This window comes from Lethenteron reissneri, chromosome 33 (genome assembly GCF_015708825.2).
Source record: "Lethenteron reissneri isolate LAM-NWPU_2019-01 chromosome 33, ASM1570882v1, whole genome shotgun sequence".
Lineage (NCBI taxonomy): Eukaryota > Metazoa > Chordata > Hyperoartia > Petromyzontiformes > Petromyzontidae > Lethenteron > Lethenteron reissneri.
This window is the reverse complement of record NC_083811.1, coordinates 12,018,855-12,034,474: the sequence shown is the minus strand read 5'-3', so window position 1 is coordinate 12,034,474 and position 15,620 is coordinate 12,018,855. Positions and strand designations below refer to the sequence as shown.

The 15,620-nt window shown below is 43.5% G+C and overlaps 1 protein-coding gene across 3 annotated transcripts in view; it reads left to right on the top strand.

The window, feature by feature from the left end:
- LRRIQ1 (leucine rich repeats and IQ motif containing 1) overlaps nucleotides 1-14,799 on the top strand; it is a 117,852-nt gene extending 103,053 nt beyond the window's left edge. For all 3 annotated transcript variants that reach the window (XM_061564630.1, XM_061564629.1, XM_061564628.1), the window contains 2 exons: nucleotides 1,731-1,914; nucleotides 12,284-14,799. In XM_061564630.1, the coding sequence (XP_061420614.1) occupies nucleotides 1,731-1,914; nucleotides 12,284-12,450 (351 nt within the window). In that variant the 3' untranslated portion in view covers nucleotides 12,451-14,799. The remainder of the gene's footprint in view (nucleotides 1-1,730; nucleotides 1,915-12,283) is intronic.
- Nucleotides 14,800-15,620: the final 821 nt, after the last annotated feature.

Below are 15,620 nucleotides of genomic sequence, written 5' to 3'. Positions count from 1 at the left end.
GAGTCTCTCCCTGACTACTTGAGTTATTGTGTAATCCCGTGTTTGGTACTCTCAAACTAACAATCTGAACTGATCGATTTACGGTTGCTACAAATTATGAAAACTAAACTATCTCGCCTTGAACCAAATCACCTGGAATGCATCAGACCTTGGAAACTTAGCAGGGTTGTGACTGGGTAGCACTAGGATTGGTCACCTCCATGGGCAAAAGACGTGCAGTCGGCATTGTGGGCAGTAGAGGAAATTACAGCAATATCCATTGTTGTGCTTTAATATGCTCCAACTTCAAAGTTGTCTTCCTTCACCAACCAGGGATGGACCGGCATGGTAAAATGTGGCAAAATGACCCTCACTGACTGCAAGGCATGGGGAGGACGTCATCCAGCAGTGGATTGACCCAATGTGCTGTACATGTGCTATGATTGTCGGTGTTGTCCTGTAATTTGTATTGGCTGCTGCTGCTCCCTTCACATTGGCGCAAGCTGCTAATGTGATAACTTCACCCCCCCCCCCCCCCTTGGGATTTATTTCAAAAATGTAAAAATGTTTGGATTTATTTTAAACATGTAAATATAAAGTAATCGTGTAAATGCCAGATACCCGTTAAGTTGCTTCCATCTGATCACACATGTTTACCAGCACGTGCTGTCGGTAATGCATTACAGCACTTGTAATACTTGACTCCCCCACGCTTGTTCTCAGCATCATGGAGATGGTCTGGTGCTGTTACGTAAACACTTTTCCTCGCCCACGTCAGAATACCGAGCCACAACTGCACTTGGATGCCAATATCACCATTGAGATGCAACTTCCAAGTCAAGTGGCAGTACAAATAATAACATAGTTGTAAAGCAAGAAGGTGTGTAGCCAAACCTCAGATCATCTGACTATTTTGCAGTAATAAAGCAACGGCTGTTGTTGGGAAACTCAGATCATTTAGAGTAAACAACGCCAAAGTTTGCAATAGAACGTGGCAAGGAAGCATGGTAGTTGTGTTCCAGAAGAGGAAGCTACAATGATGAGTATGTGCCAAATGGAAGAGGGCAGACTACCGAGACTGTGGCATCTAGAGGTAGGCAAGCGAGGGGAAGGCATGGTTGGTTTAGAGTTTTAAATCTAGATTTAAAACTCATTTCTTTAGAACTGCTATTTGTGTTTAGTTTGTTGTCCTTCCCCTGCACCTTCTTTTAGCATGGTTGGCTATGTACGGTGCGAAAGAAGTTCGACATACACACATACAGCGGACCTTGGGAGCCAGGCATGAACTCTTCAGCAATTCCGGGATCCAGTATAAGGAAGTAGTGACGAGGCATGCCGGCATCAGCAGCATTGTACGCGTTGACTTCTCAGCCTCAAGCTTAAATTTAGATTTAAAGCTTTCGTGACTGCAGGGATTCATATTCTTGGATCTTTCGGTAAAGTCACGTAGAAGGGAAATAATAAAATAATATAAATGAAACATAATAAAATAAAATTTTCACGACGTTTCGGCCACAACGCAAGCAGCCATCCTCAGGTGAAGAAACAGAGCTGTCGGAAAGACAACGTCTTTTATTTTATAATGTGTTATTTTTATTATTTTATTATTTCCCTTTTATGTGACTTTACCGAAAGAACCAAGAATATGGTCTCAAGCTTGTTGGACTGCGCTTGACATATTGTGGGTAAGATTCACTGTGTTGGCTCTGTGTCTCTCTGTGTGTCTCTCTGTGTGTCCACCTGTGGCACAGGCCAGCCCCATTGGCCGTGAAGACAGGGACATGGAGCTCCTGTCGGTGACGGGCAGCGGCAGCACCAGCAAAGCGTACGGGGCCCTCTCTGCTCACAGCCACTCGCAGTCCCGCGCCGGCCGGACGCGGGGCTTCCGCCAAAGCAGCTTCTCCACGCGACGCAACCTCTCGGCCGACACCACACGTAGGTGTAGTCACCACTGTTAGAGAGCGTGTGAGTGGCTGTGTGGGTGTGTGGGTGAGTGGGTGAGTGTGTGCGTGTGCTGTGGGGAGCGGTAGTGTAGCGGTTAGCACCTATTAAGGTTGGGCACAGTACATAACATGGTCCTGTGGCAAAGATAGCAGGCACAGCCAGCTGCATTTTTATCCCCACCGTGGGGTGATGGTCATCGCACACCGACCGAGTACTTATTTCACAGCTGAGTCCAACTCGCGCAGGCCCAGACCACATTCAGAAACCAATGCCCCCTAATATTTTCCTCTTTTTCTTTTTTTTCCTGATGACGAACGCTTGTTTTGCGATCGAAACGTCGTAGTTTTTTTCACGATGTCTTGTTACTTTCTTTAAACCTATCTACCTGACTTTACCTAAATAATTTCTTCACGTGTGAAAGTTGATTCTTTGCATTCCCCATACAAACCAGCTGTTTTCTCAAGTAAGACAAATAACTATACTTTCTCTTGCTTGTCTTTTTCCTTTTTTACCTCGATTACAGCAAGGGGCTCCGATAGTTTCAAATATTTTTCCCGGTTGCCTGCATATATTGTGTACGCTGGCTATGGTTTTGTCTGTAAATGTTGTTGCAGGAATTCCAAATAAAATTATCAATTCAAAACATTCAACCAAAAAAAAAATCAAATGTACTTGTTTTCCCTGAAATCAACTGCAATATACCCATAATGTGTATACTACATCACAACAATGCCAAGGTGACATACTTGATACTTTAAGCGAGTCAAACATGAAGGCATTAGGTTAGTTTATGCCTCACATGCCTCAAGTATTAATTGCCATGATCAGGGTGGTTGTACTGTTGATTCGCAAGTGTTTCACTTTAATTGAATGATTGGCGGCTTAAATTACAATTTGCGAGGAGCGGTAGATATTGACTGCGTAATTCTGCTGCACACACGAACTCAGTACGGTATCTGATACCCCTGCCTCGAGCAAGAATAGCAACTAAGAAGCGGGATTTGTTTGTTAATGTGAGCGCCGATTAATGGTGGCACGGCGCACGAGTGGCTGGCGTTGCCAGTCGGCACGGAGTCATTCACCCACCCGCCCCCCCTCCAACGCCAATTCCATGAAACCTCCTGTTTTGAGATCATGATTGCCGTCTCATTTTTAAATCCTTTATATTAAGTTCGCTTGCGTGCTTGCTTGCTTGCTTGCGTGCTTGCTTGCTTGCTTACGACCGTGCAAATCTTTCGGTCGTTTTTTAACCCACTTCCCGTGATCCAATCGAGCTGACATTTTCCACACAGACTCGTTGTGTGTGACAATTAATTTTCGTGAAAAAAAATTCCAAAATTTTACACTGTTTAGGGAAAACAAATTAAATATTTAATTACCAATTGCTTAATGGTGGCAGACAATCATCTGACCCATAGGTGGCAGCCATCTCAAGCCAGAGGACGTGAGGACTCTAGCCGCCACGCATATAAAGGATTTATAGTGAAAAACTTTGTTTTTACGGGTTTACTTGTTACCATCCCGATTTGTCTCTTTTAATAAGTTTAGTTTTGATACATCAGGCTAAAGGTGGCCATTCGCATACTGCTGGCGTATAATTTGCATGCCTTTCAAATAATCGATTCTCGCAATTGGATGCAAATGTCGTGAGCGGAAGAATCGTTTCTCACCATTGAATCTTTCTTTGCTTGCATGTATAATCTCTCAGCACCTGACCTGACCCTTCTGTGTCTCCTCAACCCAGTGCCCATGCTTACACATGACACCAGATACTCATTTTAATGCCACATTGACCTAGGGGAGGTCCAGGAAAGGTATCACTTGTGACCTGCCAAAGTTGTGCATGGCTACGAACTAAATTAAGTGAACAAGATTGTGGTTCAGTGTGACCATCACTGGGACGCCGAAGTCTGTGTGTGTGTGTGTGCCATACAAGACAAAGATCCCCCATATAGCATTAACAGACTGTTGGGACAAGTGCTATTGAAGTCGGTACGGCACAAAGGGGTGTGAGAGGCTAGCACCATGCCTGGCCGCCTTTGTCTCCCCAATGCTGGTGCTTACACACTGCACCAGTTACTCATGTAAGGCTAAGTTGACCTCGGGGTGGTCCAAACCAGTTTAAATACAACTTACAATGGGTGTTGTTAATGGCAAGTGATGTTCAGATATTCATTTTAGATTTGAAGCTTTCGTGACTGCAAGGATTCATACTCCTAGGTTTTTTCGGTAAAGTCACGTAAGTAAAAAATAAATAATACAAATAAATAATAATAAAAAGATATTCATGATGTTCAGATATTCGCCAACAATGTTGCATTAATGCACAGACACACACATGCTGAGGCAAGTCTGTTTACAGCATGACGACTGTTGACTTCCAACGAAACGGTATAACTTGTATCCACTCTTCAGGGACGATAGGCCGAATAAACCCAGGATTTAAACTCGAGTCAAGCTCGCTTACCGCAGCAGCACCACCACCCAGCTGCTGGACTAACGTAGGCCACCCATCAGCAGCTCTCGGCGAGAGCGTGATGAGCCTTGTTCACTTGACGCACATCGCATGCCCACCCCCCAGGTTTTTTTTCCACCCTCCCCAAAAACAAAATCACTACTGAACAGCAAGACGCTCAGGCCAGGGCTTTGCGTATTTATCCTCCGAAATGGCTCCCTTAGGTCACGAATTTTTACACCTTTGAACCGGCTGACCTGGTTGATTTCGTCAACTTCCTTCAAGTTCAGCCCGAGCCCCCCCCCCCCCCCACAATGTGCTATCAATTATATCCTCGAGGGTCACACGGAGGACGCCTCGTAGCTACTCCAGCGGAGGCCGTGAGCTCTCGTGGTGTTGGGGTGCTGTGTTCGGCAGGAACGTTTTGGTTTATGCTCCATGATAGGGTGGTGGTGGGGGGGGGGTGTAACGTTTTGTAATTGTTATTTATATCATGAACGATAGGTTTAATTCGGAAAATACGGAATTGAGTGAAATCTGTGCGTGCTTTAAATTACTTGTTTGTGTGTGTATAAGGTGCTCAGGCACTTTTCCCAACAGTCTGTTAAGGCGATAGGGGGGGTCTTTTTTGTTGTGTGTATAATATGTTGTTGGCGCTGAGTTGTCGACTCCATATTCCCTTGGTGGTGACTCGTCTCACCATAGGATGACCACAGTTGTCTTACAATGAAGCGGTACTACATTATGATACAGATATAATGTATCTGTTTCTAAAACATACATACATTTGCAAACATGTGTATGTACCTCTGTGTGTCTATGTTGTGTGTCTCTCTCTGTATGTCTGTTTTTTGTCTCTCTCTCAAATGTAGTTCTACCTGATGACGATTGCTTGTGTTGCAATCGAAACGTCGTATTCTAATATTTAATTTATTTTCCTTCTACCTGACTTTACCGAGTAATTCCTGCAGTCACGAAAGCTTCAAATACAGTTTATGTGTATGTACATTGTCTACAAATGTAATTAATTGAACAGTCAATTGTAAAACATATATACCTATACTGTCAAAAGTATCTTTTGGAAAATTAACAAATGCTAAATGTGTCACTTTGCAAAGTGTGTACAGATATCGTGTATGTTACATATGACTAGCATCCCCATTGTATCCACACCTATTGATTGTACATGTTTTGTTATTGAGCACTTATGAAGACCAGCATTGTATATGAAGGCGTGATGTGGCCAGAACCACACCCAGCAAATCTTTGTCTCCGCAACGATGTCATTGACCATCCCTTTGCATCAGCTACACTTTATCCAAGGCTGAGTCGACTTAATGAAGCCACAGGCCAGGTTTAGATACCATTTACCACTGGCTGTGATTTGAGGCTAGGAATCAAAGCGAGGTCACAGCAGATTATAGCACGATGCAATAACCACTGCACCACCACTCATGTAGACAAAGATCTCCCCATACAGCCTTTCCAGATCAGATCATTGCCACTGGTGTAGCCCGTGAGCGAGAATCGAACTCGGGATGCTGCGTTCGTAGGGCAGCACGCTAACCCCACCACTACTGCTCCCCACATATATATATAGACACATTCACACACATCTATAGACTTATTTATACACAAATAACCATATACGCTTGTGTAAGTGTGTACACATGTTTAAAATGATTAACTTTGCACTCCTATACAGTGACTAGAATCTATACTTAGTACCCCTCATCTTTCCACAACATCATCATAATCACCCCCACTAAGTCTATACTCTGTAAAATACATCAACACTGCTCCATTTCAATAAACGTATGTATCCCGTGTAAATATTGTAAGTAAAGCGTCTACTTTAAATTCAATTGTGTCTAACAAAACATTTGACTTCCTTAAAATCTCAACATTGCTCTGTTTTTTCGTACCGAAAAGAATTCCACCTCATTCTGTAAAAATGTTTCACACTTAGAGTTATATTATTGTTGTTGTCCCCACGTTTCATTCACATTTTGCTGGAAGCCAAGCTTAACATACAAATGTTCTTGTTTAAAAATAAATAGAGTAACGGTCCGGAGAGCGTGATAAGATTCTGGCATAGGCACTGACATACCAGCATTGCAAGGCAGCTGAAAAGTAAAAAAAAAACTCTGACCCAGACACAACTTCACTAATTGAATGATTTTTTTTATACTTGACTAAACAAGCAAATGCACATTCCATTCATTGGGATCCTTATTTAGCTTTTAACATTTCTCACCGCTCTGCCAAATTGTGTGGAAATAAAACCTTCTACATTTGTGCAGTTCTTTATTTACCCAAGAAAGCCTCAACATTGACCTGCCTTGGGATGCTTCACCGGCTCCTTACTGGGTATTTGTTTTGCTCTCGGCTTTGTAACGCTACTTCCCCTTCCCTTCCTGCCACAGTTTAATGAGAACATGTATTGCCCAATCGGTTTTATATGTGCCAAAATTAAACCTGAAATAAACTACACCTCAATAACCTCAAATCTCGACGAACTAATGATTCGGGATTCACCATTTGACATGTTTTTGTCGCCAATTCCCAATCCCTTGTTTAGTACCATCTTGTGCGTACCTATCTGCCTCATTTCTAGCACAGCAGAAGCTGTATATAAGCACACCTTAGCACAAATTTCATATAAGCAACACATGCTTCCATGACACTGGTGGGGGAAACAAAGGACAACTTCTGAAACAAGCACACTGCTTCGGACATAACCACGGCTGGCCTTGTACCTGTCAACCCATGCGGTTTACCCCGTATTCTTGTGCAGGGAAATTGAGTTTTCAGGTCCATACGGCGTACAGCCGTTTCAATACGGGCAACATTTGTGTTGTCTATTTGTTTGCGTCTCTCCCTTGTGGTGGGACTTTGTAGGATGAACGTTGAGATTTATAAGGGCACTGGGTGACCAATAAGATCTGAATTGGCTTGTAATAGGGTAGGCACTATTTTGACTTAAAACTTTCGTGACTGCAGGAATTTATACTCTTGGTTCTTTCGGTAAAGTCATGTAGATAGAAAACAAAACATCTAAAAAAATTATAACTAAAAGTAACGTTTTTTTTTAAAAATAAAAATAGCACAAAAAACCCCACGACGTTTCGATCGCAACACAAGCGATCTTCATCATCATGGGGCCTCCTTTGCCAGTACCAAAATATTAGAATAGGTTTTTCTACTTTTATCTGAAAACAATGCAATGTTTGCATTTTTACCACAAGTATTGCGGTTAATGCAGACATGATTCCTTGTAAAAGGTCTTCATCAGGCGGAGAGAAGACTGCTTGTGTTGCGATCGAAACGTCGTGGGGTTATTTTTGTAATTTTGCTATTTTAATTTATTTATATTTATTTTATTTTATAATTCTTATTTTCTTTTTCAATTTTTTTTGTTTTCTATTTACGTGACTTTACCGAAAGAACCAAGAATATAAGGTAGGTACTGACAGGTATAATACTGTCTGTCCGATCTCAACTGGTTGATGTCAGTTACTCTGCCTATGCTGTGTCGCTTAATATTTGACATACTGTCCATCTCATTTGTTCCATTGATATTGTCCCTGTATGTCTGCTGGACTTCTTTTGCACCGTACGTAGCCAACCGTGCTAATCGAATGTATTGTCCCGTCAGTGTTGTTCTCATTTGTGTTGTCTTTCTAATGTGTAATGTATTTCACGCACGTACTGTCTTGTTTGCACTTTCTTGTCCAATCCAATTATTAATCTAAGGCAGAAAACTATTTTTTAAGAATGCGCATCAATGAATATTAATGACGATGCTCGTACGTCATTTGACGCGTGTACCATAGGCATAGGAATCAATCTTCATCGATGGATCATTAGATCCCCAATATTTTAAACTTGGATGAAAATCTTGGATGTGACCAGATAACAATCGAAATGTATGCACGGACAATGTAAGGACCTACTTACTTTACTGCATATTTCAGGCTCATTACCCTGAAGGTGAGTTTTTATTGCATATTTTCACGATCCACCAACCTGACCTCCACATCGCTAGACTATAAGTACACGTGAAAGCACCTGAGAAATACATATTTTTTACAGAGATGTATTGTTAATGGCAGCTACAAAGCATGCGTGCTTCATGTGCAAGTGTGCATGTAATAGGGCTTGTCAATGCTGGTGTCTCTGATCCAAATGTCGTCGAGCAGTGCTCATCTCCATCATGAAACATAACCAAACAATTGCTCCGCTGCATTGGGAGTGGTGCGCAATCACGTATAATCATACAAACGCAACATATTCATTCATAACACTGCCCTTTAAAGGACACACATACTGAAATATTAAATAGTTGACATTCTGTCAATGGCCCTTCTTATCTCAGGTATGAAGAAGGGCCATTTCCCAATTCGTTGCATTTATATATATACAGCACAAGCTCTGTTATCTGGCACTTTACCATCCGGAATGCTCTCATTAACCGGCATCTGTCACAGGCGGCAGTAGAAATCTTCCTTCACGTATCCGGAAACATTCCGACGGACATCCGGCATCTTGCCATGCGCTCCACATAGATCTGTTGGTTACAGAAGTTTCAGGATTTTGATGGTGATTCTGAGTGGTGGGTCTGATTCTGATGGTGATTCTGAGTGGTGGTTCTGATTCTGATGGTGATTCTGAGTGGTGGTTCTGATTTTGATGGTGATTCTGAGTGGTGGGTCTGATTCTGATGGTGATTCTGAGTGGTGGGTCTGATTCTGATGGTGATTCTGAGTGGTGGTTTTGATTCTGATGGTAATTCTGAGTGGTGGGTCTGATTCTGATGGTGATTCTGAGTGGTGGTTCTGATTCTGATGGTGATTCTGAGTGGTGGGTCTGATTTTGATGGTGATTCTGAATGGTGGTTATGATTCAGATGGTGATTCTGAGTGGTGGTGCTTACGGAAGTCATTACATACTATACTATAAACGGGCCCCACTGGTTCTCTACAACTGAGTGGTTGGTATCTCTGTTTAAGAGTTTATTATTTATGATATCATCGTTAAAATATAGACTTATTTTATTTCTTGAAAAGTATTATGTACTTGGAAAATTCAGTGAACAATAAGTATAACTCTCACATTGATTAACTGGCACTATCCATTCCCCATGGATGCCGGATAACAGAGCTTTTTGCTGTCTGTAGTTTTCCTTTAAGGGCAGCGTTATTGACGAATGTTTTGAGCTTTTCTCATCCCCCATTGGCAGCTCTGACCCATTGGTGGAAATTCAGCATTCCTATGGTGTGGCCGTTCCATCACATAGTACAGCCACTGTTTACTTCCGACAATGTGGTACTCATTTTATTGGCCCTGGAGGGATGCTGTGCCGAGTCGACCCCCCCGACCGCGACCTTCCGATAGCGAGCCGAGTGCTCTAACCGCAGCACCACCCGGAGATGACCACACACCAACTTTTTATCAAAGGATTCCAATCCATCTCACCTCATCTACGACTCGGGCGTGGTGTGCGCAGTTATGGTGAGGCAAAGGTACGAGCTTAATAAATACCGACACCGTAGGGCATCACGTGTCATGAGATGTGGCGTCTGTTTTGTTTGTTGCGCTGCGATTGTGAGCGTGTATTATGTTTGGATCTTGTTGCAGCGCGCTCATCACAGAGCAAACGTGCCTCACAAAGCCGCGGCCATGTGTGGTTACCGCAAACCCCTGCTTTTATTTTCTCTCCACTATATTCCAAGTCACTCCTAAGCTTGGCAATGTGCTGTAGTCACGACACATCTCACAGCCGCGGGCTTTACTTTCCTAGGAAAATAAAATAAGACCTTTAAATAATAATCGTAAAACATTTTCCGAGTCCCTTTTGGTAAGGGTAGCGTTTCCATCTTTCGCCATATTCGAGACATCGAAGCAGGAGGATTTGTGAACAGGGTTGTGCCTTTCAGATTTTTTTTTGCCAGGAATTTCGATCGCCAGTCAACTCTCCGGACTCGGTCTGAAGAACTGACGACGTTTGGCTGCTGTGCATAGAAAATGCGCGCTTGCAAGCGGGGATTTTTAGAAGCACTTTTTCAACGTGCCAAAAATCTTAAAAATATTTCACCTGTCACGTGTATTTTCATGAAAGCATTGGTAACGTTTTATCCCACACAATATCGATTGTCACTCATCTTTGTTGACAACCGTGAGCCCTTGATGGATATTCCACATTTCCACGGAGAGGACCAGTTCCGCCGTGGTGGCGTGGCCCAGCGGTGGTGCGTTCGCCGAGTGTTGGTTAGAATCTGGCAGGCCACCCTGGTTATTACTTCGGGTGTGTATTAACCATAACACCGCGCCGTCTGCTTCACAGTAAACGTTAAAGACCCCCTGACGCCATTCAAAACAAGGAGCCCATAGTGTGCTAGCATCACGGTTCAACTTGCTAAAAATCTGAAAAATTGCACAGAAAATTATTTCATTCAGGTTACACATAGCAATAATCGCCACCTACTGTGAATAACTGCAGGCTGTGTCTTCAAACAGCACCTTGGTGATAGCCTTGTGCTATAAGAATAGCACGGATACCAAATTTTACTCAGTTATTATCATTATTTTGACCACAGGAGAGTCAAAAGCAGGGATGATGACTGAATGGGATTAAATCCATGAGGTGAGCACTCTAACCACGGTACCACTCGGTCGGATTTAGTTATGGCACATGTAAAGCTATTGCCGTTTGTCTGTATTGGTCCATAGAGCTGATGAGCCCTGCGTTCCTCAATCCTTGGCTCTTACAACTTCTAAATGCTTGCACAAGCTATTACATCCCCTGCCATGTGGTCTCAGTATGGCCTCTTGCTCGCTAAGTCTGCTGGAGGCTACACTTCACAATGTAGCCCTTTGCTCAATATCTCCTGGCATCAAAATATTTACGCGAGATCTGTTTTGTTTGCGTTTGTCACAACACATGCCTCGACCATTCTCTTCCCATTATTTTTTTTTGTATTTTCGACCGATTTTATTTAATCTAACACACCTTGGAATTGAGCCCGCAATTTCTTAGCTCTGCGATAATGCATTTTGAAAAGGGCTTGAACGTTTCACGTGCATTGTCTTGCTTCCAATTATTTATATTCAGGTTTGATTCGTGTGGCGTTTAGTTACCAACGTGGAGCGGGGTATGTTAAAACTGGCTGCTGATGACCGTGTGAGAACAAAAGGGTCGAACCACTGGGATCCTGGGTCAGGAATCTGGGTCGCCACCTGTGATTGAACTTGATTCGCATGCGGAGTGAGTTCACGGTCTAATTTTCCCAGTGATGACAGCGCTGAAGAACGTACACTATTAGCTGGTTATAAGCACACCCCATGAGAGTACGGCCAAGTGTGCTTATACGCAACGTGCACTTGTCTCAGAAGTGATTGCTTCAGTGATGTGTGTGTTCCTTTTACCAGAACTATTCAAAGTCGGAAGTGATGTGCTGCTCATTTGAGAATTGAGGTCGTAGTGGTCTCCCATTTACAGCCCTGAGCCAGTTGGAGAAATTCCACATTTCTATGGCAAAGGCCGAGTCTCTTCCTATGACAGCCATTGGTGATTTATTTACAAAATTGTACCGATTTTTCCAAACCCAGACAGATTATGAGTGAACCTACAAACCAGGATTCGAATTGCGAATCATACCCTCTACTGCTAAACCACCTGGCCCGGGTTATATAAGGCATGCTTATATATGTTATCTTCAACTCTATATACATTTATATCAGTTTACCTTGTCAATTAAATCCACTCAGGTTCCCATGCCTATCCCAGCCCAGCGAATCCTCTGCAAAGTGCACAACGTTCCCAACCGACACACTTACCCCTTGCCCCGTGCGTGCCTACGTCTCCCCCCCCCCCCCCCCCCCACGTGCCTGCCCCCCCTGCAGGCGACAAGGCTTGGCCCGGGGTCCCGGCTCAAGGCCCCACGCTGGTCCCAGCCCCGGGCGGTTCAGCCCCGGCGTCTCGCCCGAAACAGCGAATCTCGTTCCGTGACGCCCCTGTGCAACTCAGCGGGGGTTGGGGGGGAGGCCGCAAGCACGGCAAGCCCCTGTAGCCTCCCCAACGCAAACCCGCACACACTTCACGCGCATCGTTGGTTGGAGGGGACGCGTTCACTGCAGTGACTTCGCCATCAATCAGTCTTTATGTTACGTGCCAATATCGCCCTCAATAAAGTAGGCATCGGTGCAGAACGAGAACGGTACGGGGGGGGGGGGGGCACAGAGCAATGGGAATGAAAAAAGTTAAATTCAACCGTGCGCAAAATAAAGTGCAACCGTGCGAAACGAATAGCATAAGAAAGGTTATTTGAAAATACTAAATAAATAATAAGTAACGTAAGTTTTTTTTACATTTTACATATGATGAGAAGGCAAATCTGAGTAGATGCATCCTGCACAGACTACGGAATTGAGAGAAACCCGGCGCATTTCGGATGTCCTGTGGCAGGCAAGCATGGTGTTCCAGAGTTTTGGGGCTACGCTCGAGAAGGCGAATCCGCCCCAAACGGCTCGTCCCACAGAGGTTCAGTAGAATAGAGAGGTGCCCAGGTGGATCAAGGGGGGACGGGGGACTGATCCCGTTTGAGAGCACTTGAGCCAGCACCGCTGAGATCATGGGTTTTAAAACGTGGGTGCCAGCCACACGCGTCTACGCTGCGCTGGGTTTTCAGGCGTAGCCAGTCGATGGTTTCAACAGCTTCATGAATAATGTAATTAAAATGTAACATTAAAGAATAACAAATATTTTATGACAACAAAAAAAAGACATTACATTTTGAGGTGGGGTTCACTTCAATTGTCACAATCCAGGTCTGGGAACTGACATTTTTGGTTTGATTACTGTGCATTGGACACTCTGATGAGAATGTAAGGAGGTGCATGACACGTCTCAGCCCACTGAAGCACGCGGCCTAACCGGTGGTTCTATGATAGAATCGGCCACCACTCCTTCCCAGCTCCAGTTGATGCACTGCTCACTGCTCGAGATGGGAATGTAAATGTCTTTATCTCATGACATTTAAAACAAAAATACATCAAGGTCAGCAAAAACTAGAGAGGTTTTGTTTAAACAGGGTGAGATTTTATGATTGTAAAGCTTTATTGTGAAGTGCCAGGTGTCTGAATGAGGAGTAATGTTTTGTGCTACTCTACAGGTCAGAGTGTTGAACCTTAGACCATCTACTCGAAAAATTACATCTGACCTCTCAGCGACATGCAGATGATGTTTGAAATTTCACGGCAGGCTAAGGGTAGCTACTTTGAATTTCAGGATAGAACAAGGCAGGAGAACATACGTGTATATTATGCATACCTTTTCGATTTACGCATTTCACAATTTGCACTATTCGCATTCCTGCATTTCCCATAAATATGCTAAATTCCTCTTCAAATGCAAATTCTTTTGTCAAGACTCTCTTCCTCCTCCCTCACAGCTTACATAGACACTCCAAGCCTAAGGCGTGTCATTTAGACTGTCTTATCGACAGACATGTTCTTCACCTGAGGACGGCTGCTTGCGTTGTGGCCGAAACGTCGTGAGAATTATTTTATTATGTTTTATTTTTATTATTGTATTACTTCCCTTCTACGTGACTTTACCGAAAGAACCAAGAAGATTATGCATACCTGTCAACCCCTTATCAGTGCCTACCTTATTGCAGACCAATTCAGACCTTGTTGGTCACCCCGTGCCCTTAGAAATCTCAAAGTTCATCCTACAAAGTCCCATCACAAGGGAGATACACAAACAAATATATAACACATTTTGTTGCCCGTATTGAAACGGCTGTATGCCGTGTGGAACTGAAAACTCAATTTCCCTGCACAAGAATCCGGGTAAACCGTATGGGTTGACAGCTATGAGGATGGTGGAAGACATGTTTGTGTCACGGGAATTGGAGTGGCACGATGATGAAGACCTAAAGCCTTGTTGCGATCTCCTGTAAGAGCAGACTTTCAGGGTTACTTGTCGGCTGTGCAACACTGGCAGGATCTGGCAGAAGGAAGGAGGCAAATAATCGGTGTGGTGACATCAGTGACATCTCCGTCAGTGCATACAATGTGTCACATTCTGTGATGTCAACAGTGACTCCTACGTGTAGACTGGTCCCCGCCTTATCAATGTGGAAATGTCATGACTACGTCTGTCGTGCCACTGGATGAGTACAGCACTCACTGGAGCACGGAGACACTTAGATTATTTTTGTTTTATTATTGAAATTGCTCACTAACTCGTCATACATATGACTACTCACGTGTGTTGTGTTACAGGGTTATAGAATGATTCATTTCCTTCCAACTGGCTCAGCTGGTTATTGCATGAACCGCTAACATACATTCTGGCTCGCTTATATACGAATTTATATCGTTTTACATTTCAGAATGTTCTGTAATTCGATTAAATAAATGGCAAAATAAATTATTTCAATGAATGCAGTTGGTTTTTTTACACGTATCAATGTGTCTTAATTTGACTGAGAAATGTCAGTTTTATAGCTTGTATGCGTTGACAGATTGAGTTTCATGTTGTGCTATTTGTAATGCGTCTAATTGTCAGATATAATAATATGTCAGGCAGTGTAAAATATCCACATGTAATATATGCACACGTAAACAATTCCGTATGTGACATATAAACTTCTGTTAGTTGACTTTGGGTGAGGCCCGTTGAGCTAAGAAGCAAGGTTTTGTCAATTGCACCCCAGCCAAAGCAGCTGATACGGTATCAGGAAAGTTGAATGAGGTTGGAGGGTTTACAGACGCTGCGTAGAATACATTTCACAAACAACGAATAAATAATAAAAGAATAAACAACCAGAGCTATTTACAATGGAAATCTAGTAAAGCAATTCAAATCAACATTTCCACAGGAAACTCGCATGTCGCATATAAAATAGAACTTTTAACAGCCATCGAATTACAATTGCATATCGTATTTTAAAAATGTCTTGCCAAAAATGGCATTTTAAAAATGGCATTTGATACGTGCAAAAACTACACAAGATAGTCATCACCAGCTTTGCAGCGGAATGCGAGGCCGTCGACATGCGCATCAGCACCTCCACGACCGTGGCTGTGGAGCGGACCGGAGTGGCAGAGCCCCTCTGGATTAATGGGGGAGCAGTAGAGGAGGAGGTCGAAGACTCCCGGTTCCTCGGGGTGGATTTCTCGAAGCCACGGATCGGAGTGGCGACCGCAGCGATGCGGACGATGAAGCGGTCGG